This window comes from Austrofundulus limnaeus, unplaced genomic scaffold, assembly GCF_001266775.1.
Source record: "Austrofundulus limnaeus strain Quisiro unplaced genomic scaffold, Austrofundulus_limnaeus-1.0 Scaffold398, whole genome shotgun sequence".
Taxonomy (NCBI): domain Eukaryota; kingdom Metazoa; phylum Chordata; class Actinopteri; order Cyprinodontiformes; family Rivulidae; genus Austrofundulus; species Austrofundulus limnaeus.
Window position 1 is genome coordinate 338,851 of NW_013952800.1, and position 7,206 is coordinate 346,056.

General features: G+C 41.6%; 1 protein-coding gene across 1 annotated transcript in view; it reads left to right on the plus strand.

Annotated features, from left to right (window-relative positions):
* Positions 1-7,206, plus strand: part of adamts6 (ADAM metallopeptidase with thrombospondin type 1 motif, 6) — a gene marked incomplete in the record, with an annotated part of 235,599 nt that overhangs the window by 222,634 nt on the left and 5,759 nt on the right. Inside the window, 1 exon segment of the mRNA XM_014023951.1 lies at positions 6,189-6,345. Coding sequence (XP_013879405.1) covers positions 6,189-6,345 — 157 coding nt within the window.

Here is a 7,206-nt window from a genome sequence, read left to right on the forward strand (position 1 = left end):
CTTCAAATGTATTTGATAATGTTTTGAACTTTTAAAATAAGCTGCACTTCATATTAGTGACAAACTTTGGTGTTTTTTGAGGAGTTACTTTCTTTTTTTTCCTTCTACTTTTCATTTAAAATAGGTTTCCATTCTCAGCAGGTTTCTAAGGTTCTTCTTCTACATATTAAAAAAGTTGTTAAACATCTGAGTGGTGCACTACTGCTACTAGTGGTGAGAAAGTGTATTGCACCTTATTCAAAATCAATGCAGTCCCACGGCCCTCTGTGTCCCAAAGTTAAAAACTGTTGTTCTTTTGAGGCCCTCAAGGTGGCGCTCGGCCCAAAATTGGGCCGTGACCCACAGGTTAAGAATCTCTGGATTCGAGGACTGGTGGTTGATATCATATTTAAGGTCATACTGCAGCTATTGCCTTCATATCAGACATGTGATCAACAGTTTTCAAGTCTTGACTTCGATTCTCCATTGGATTAAGTTCTGGTCTATTCCATCACATGAATATGATTTGATGTAAACCACTGCATTGTACCTGTAAATGGATGTTTCAGGTCATTGTCCTGCTCTAGAATGAAAGATGGCGGGCAATATGCTTTCCTTCAAGATTTTGTTCCCTTCTTCAGTTCGGGAAGGAATGATTCTTACCAACTTTAGAGATCCTGGTTGTTTGGGCCAAAAGGTTACCAGTTTAAATCCCATTTCAGTTGCCTCATTGATGTGTGCAATCTGTCAGAGCTGGCCCTAATAAAGCTTTCCTAACTGGGAAGGGTTGACATGCCAGACCTCTAATCTGAGGAAGCAGGATGAGATCTTTGAAGGTGATGGTAGGAGGGGGTTAGCAGGGTTTATATCCTGCACTTGAACGCTCTGCAAAGGCTGCTCAGAGTACCAAGATTAACTTCACTGATTCATTCTGGAGGTACACAGATTATTTCAGCACTACAATGTGTTGAAGTGAGATGGCACCTGCAGTATTATTTTTTAAGGACATTTAATGGAGAAATCTGTTTCATTACAGCTGGCACACTGACAGGTCTTAGTCTCAAAGGAAGACAAATAACACAACCATGGTTATGTAAAGCAAACTTTATTCATGTCAAGAAACATTTTCAACGGTATTTCACAAAACGATTAAAAGCATACTAGAGTTGTTTTATTCATTTTCTGCAAAACTGACAGAAACTTGGTCAAGCAGCTGAAACTGTTTTAAATCTAAAATAAAGCAGATGGTACAGAAAAAGACAAAAACAAAATTCATAACACTATTCCTGATTAAGCTGAAAGTGTTGAGATCAAATATCTAAAAGTACGTGGAAGTAGAATGGCTGAAAACACATAGAATACACTAAATAGAAGAATAAAGTGATGTAAACCATGACTTTTTACAGTTGTTATAAAACCCAGTGGCGGGTCGTGCATTTTACACCTAGGGCTTCAATGGAGGAGAAAACGGCCCTGTCAGCCACGTTGATGTGTTGATACGAAGATAATGGGTGATAATATACTGCTGCATCACAGACAGGTGTCTCATGAAGCCAGAATGAATGTCATTACTGAAGCGTCACATTTAACATTTTTTCTCCAACTGCAGCCACAGCTGTGCCACATACAGCATCAATACGATCATCAAAATAAACTGACAACTAAATAAAACATTTAAATAAAATATATTTTACTCAGTGCCAGCGTGAAGGCCCTGAGTCCTCATGTATAAACGGTGCGTACACATAAAAAAGTTGTGTGCGCCAGGTTCTACGCCCACGTTGGGATGTATCAAAACCAACATTGTGTGAAATTCTGCGTAAATATACGCACACTTTTCACCTGCCGTGAGAATGTGCAGCAGCCACGCAAAGTTTTTCAGCCGACAGTTTTAACCCACAAAGTTATGAATCTGACCTGAATCCACAGAAATATGACTCTGTTGTGTTTTCTGGTTGTAAGGAGCGTCTGAACACGCTGTTAGATTTTTATTTTAGTTTGAGTTTTTATTGTTTAAACTCGAACCATCATGAAACTGAACCCCGGGACTGAAAATCATTTAACCTCAGACAAGAAAATAGATCAGTCTAAAAATGATCAAAGAACCTCAGTCCAGTCTGTAAACTGTAAAGTGTTTATATTTCCGTCACATAGTTGGAAACATGCAGAGCGCAGGCCTGCAGAGCGCACACACAGCTGAGGAAAATAAAATGTGTGAATTATCTTTGAAACATTTTAATTCTGACTGAGAAAAAAACATTGTCAACTCAGCAGATTAATTCAGAACAGCTCAGCTGTGATGATTCCTCAGCTCCATAAGACGCAGACTATAGATTTGTTGCTGTGTAAAGTTGTGCGTAATTTATGGATAAATATCAGCTTTTCTGTAGGGTGATATCACTACAAGAAAAACTGAGAACAGCATGTTTTGGTTTGTTTGTTTGTTTGTTTGTTTCGTATCACACCAAACATATTACAATTGCTCAGTTCCATGTTTGTTGGTATGTATAAAGGAAAGTTGTGCAGGAACACACGTGCGCACAGTTTTATACATCTGAATTTTTTTGTGCGGCACACTTTTCTAAAGTTTTTTGCCGAGGCAAAAACTCTGGCGTGGGAGGAGTTTGGAGAGGCCATGGAAAAGGATTCTGTACGGCTTTGGGGCGATTCTGGTCCACCATCCGGCGTCTCGGTGGGGAAAGCGGTTCACCACCAACAATGTTTATGATGGGGATGGTGCACTGCTGACCTCAACTCGGGACGTTGTGGGTCGGTGGGCGTAACACTTTGAGGACCTCCTCAATCCTGCCGTCCATGAGGAAGCAGAGCCTTAGGACCCTGGGTCGGACTCTCCAATCTCTTATGCTGAGGTAACTGAGGTGGTTAAAAAGCTCCTCGGTGGCAGGGTGCCAGAGGTGGATGAGATTCGCTTGGAGTTCCTTTAGGGTCTGGATGTTGTGGGGTTGCATTGGTTGACGCGACTCTACAATATTGCTTGGACATCGGGGGCAGTTCCACTGGATTGGCAGACCTATTTAAAAAGGGGGACCACAGAGTGTTTTCCAACTATAGGGGGATCACACTTCTGAGCCTCCCTGGTAAGGTCTATTCGGGGGTCCTGGAGAGGAGGGTCCATCGGATTGTCAAATCTCAGATTCAGGAAGAGCAGTGTGGTTTTGGTCCTGGTCGTGGAACAGTGGACCAGCTCTACACTCTCAGCAGGGTCCTGGAGGGTTCATGGGAGTTCGCCCAACCAGTCTACATGTGTTTTGTGGACTTGGAGAAGGCGTTCGACCGTGTCCCTCGGGGACTCCTGTGGGAAGTACTCTGGGAGTATGGGGTACCAGGCCCATTGATACAGGCTGTTAGGTCCCTGTATGACCGGTGCCAGAGCTTGGTCCGCATTGCCGGTAGTAAGTCGGACTTGTTTCCGTTGAGAGTTGGACTCTACCAAGGTTGTCCTTTGTCACTGATTCTGTTCATAACTTTTATGGACAGAATTTCTAGGAGCAGCCAAGGTGTTGAGGGGATCCTTTTTTGGTGACCTTAGGATCACATCTGTGCTTTTTGTGGATGATGTGGTCCTGTTGACTTCATCAGATCCTGATCTCCAGCTCTCACTGGAGTGGTTCACAGTCGAGTGTGAAAGCGGCCGGGATAAGGATCAGTGCCTCCAAATCCCAGACTATGGGACTATCCGAGGAGTTCAAGTATCTCGGGGTCTTGTTCACAAATGAGGGAAGAATGGAGCGGGAGATCGACAGGTGGATTGGTGCTGCTTCTGCAGTGATGCAGGCATTGTACAGGTCTGTTGTGGTGAAGAGAGAGCTGAACCAGAAGGTGAAGCTCTCAGTTTACCAGTCGGTCTACGTTCCTACCCTCATCTATGGTCAGGAGCTTTGGGTAGTGACTGAAAAAAGGAGATCACAGATACAAGCAGCTGAAATGAGTTTCCTCTGCAGGGTGTCTGGGCTCTCCCTTAGCGATAGGCTGAGAAGCTCAGTCATCCAGGAGGGACTCAGAGTAGAGCCGCTGCTCCTCCACATCCAGAGGAGCCAGTTGAGGTGGTTCATCTGGTTAGGATGCCTCCTGGACTCCTCCCTGGTGAGGTGTTCTGGACACGTCCCACTGAGAGGAGACCCAGAGGAAGACCCAGGACACACTGGAGGGACTATGTTTCTCAGCTGGCCTGGGAACACCTTGGGATTCCCCCAGAGGATCTAGTCCAAGTGGCTGGGGAGAGGAAAGTCTGGGTCTCTGCTTAGGCTGCTGCCCACGCGACCCGATCCTGGATAAGTGGCAGAAAACAGACGGACTTTTCTAAATTTGTACCTACGCCAACTTTTAGTGTGAAAGCTGCACACCCCTTTATGCATGAGGCCCCTGGTGTTTCCAACTCAGCACCTGATTGGTCAAAGCACCAGCATCACTGCCGTTTGTTTCACCCTCCAGGTTCCTTCACTGTTTGTTCCGAAGGCCTGAGGCAGATTTGTGGAGCCTAGTTATAGTTGATGCTCGAAAAATGATTGGATAAAAACTCTAAATAAATACAAGCTACTGGAATCTGCACAGCCAAAAGAAAATCTGTGAAACGAAGAGAACAGATATTTCAAAAGTAATAATAGCCTAATAAGAATAAGAGAAGGTTTTGCTGGCCCTGACGGCGCACCACTGATAAAACCACAAACTCAGAGTGATCAGAGGTATGATGGATGTAGTTATTTTAGAGGCACAATCTGCAAATTGCAAAAAAAATGTCTGCTGTAGCTTGTTTTCAAATTGTTTTTACCCCTCCAAAAATATGTTTAACACAGTAAAATTGTTGATGCTTGCAATTTTATGTTTGCAGAAATAAAAAATTTAACACACCCAGCTTTTTTCTAAAAAATTTCAAGTACTAAGACCATGTCAAATACTGTAGCTCCACAATGAAAATCCTTCTAAAATAGAAGTTACAAAGTACATGAAAATATCCTTAAAATCAAATAGGTCAAAATTTCATAGGTATGAATATCGTTTTTAAGCACCAGCTGAGCTCTAATTCTAAAGGCAGACAGACTAGATCAGGCAGGGTCAGTCCTGGTCCTGGAGGTCAGCAGCCCTGCATGTTTTACATGTTTCTCTGTTCCAACACACCTGATATGAAGGAATATATGATTATCAGGTTTCTGCAGTACGGAGGACCAACACTGACATAATTAGAAATAAAAGCAGAATTATATGAACCACTAAATAAATACACTTAAAATACACAAATTAAATTTAAAAAGGAGAACTTTATCTCCTGTTTCATATTTTAATTGACTTTCATATTTATTTTTCCAATAAATTAGTCTGTATATTTGAACACATATTTTAAATTTGACTGTTTTTTTTTAATATATATTAATTGTTTTTCCTTTTACTTCTACGTGCATTTATGTGTCTGTAATTTTAGTTTAAAACAAAGGCAAGGAGGAAAACATTACCTGTGCTTTTATTTTTAACTAAACTTTAAGCTAAACTGCAGCAACACAAGCATGCAACACAAAGAAATAAAAAGACTTGTTGGACAAAATTACAAAAGTAATTCAATTTAAGCATTCAAGAGACACAAACGCATGTACAAGTAAAAGGAAAAACTATGTAAAAAATATATAAAAACATAAAAATTTTAATTATGTGTTAAAATATATAATTTATTGGAACTCAGCTGAAAAAATAAATATGAAGGTTAATTAAATTAAAAAACATGAGGTAAAGTAACTTATTTGGTGCATTTTAAATGTATTTATTTATTTAAAGTTTCATTTATCTATTTATGCTTTTATTTCTAATTATGTCAGTGTTGGTCCTCCATACTGCAGAACTTGAAGAGGTAGTTCAGTGACTGAATCAGGTGTGTTGGAGCAGGGAAAAATATAAAACATGTAGGGCTGCGGCCCTCCAGGACCATGATTGCCCACCCCTGGACTAGAAGCTAAATGAAACGGGAAAGGTGACTCATTGGCTTCATGTCCTGCTGATTGATTGGATCAAGGTTTACAGTGTGTGTCTGTAGTTTGTGTATGAATTACTGCATAACAGCTAAGTGTGTCTGTTTATTTTATTTTATTTTATTTTTTGCACATTGCTCAGGGTCTCAGAAGAGAGATGCTCTCTGTTAAATTTATTGGCTGCTGTGGTCGAGCACAAGCATTAAGCTGTGCTGTAACGTCTTTCTGTTTCAGTGTTCGGCTCAGTGTGGCCTGGGACAGCAGATGAGGACAGTGACATGTCTGTCCTACACTGGACAGCAGTCAAATGAGTGTGCAGAATCCCTCCGGCCTTCCACCATGCAGCAGTGTGAGAGCAAGTGTGATGCCACTCCAGTCTCCAGTGGTGATGGTAAGATAAGAAAACATCTGGCACAAAATGTCTGACTCAGTTTGTCTGAAGGAGAAGAACTGACAGGAAAGATTTCAGATTATTGCTGCAGTTTGTGGGCTGTTTTTACATGAACGTTAAAAGGTTATAAACTATATCTATCTTCAACTTAGTACTGCACAGCACTGCTACAACCTGAACAAACACTTCTCCAGCTACATTAATCTTTCCAGTGATGTTGGCCCTGGGTCAGCTCAACCTTCCATGTACACTTACACATGATGAATGACTATTCAAACGCATTAAGTGGGCTCTTTTGATTAGACTGAATGGAAAACGTGAGCAGCGTTTACAGGCTGGTTAATGGGATTAGCTGCAGGCTAATTGTTCCTTCATGGACAGAAGTGAGGCAATGTCTCTTTTCATCTGGCTCTGTGGAGGCAGGAGACATAGCCTAATAAGGGAAGACACTCTGATCGTGATAAGGCACTGTCTGTCCAGCATCCAGCATGGAGTGTAAGTGAGTAAGTGTGTGTGTGGGTGTGCACCATGCTTATACTACTTGGTGGGAACGATTTTTTAGGAAAGTTCAGCCTCGTCAGGAGCAAATGCTCCTTGTGGGAACCAAAGCCTGGTCCCCATGACTTCTGAGGCTGATTTTGGGTGGAGGAATTAGGTTTAGGACCAAGGTGTAAATTAAGTTTTTGTTAGATTTAGGGTGTAGTGCAGAGGTTCCCAAATCTTTTATCTTCTGACCCACAAAATATCCATGGCAAAAACTTGTGACCCCAAATATTACTGGTCTGAGTACACGAACTTTGTTAATAACCCTAAAAACACAGTTTTTTTTTGACAATCTAAACGGCTTGTACACACATAGAA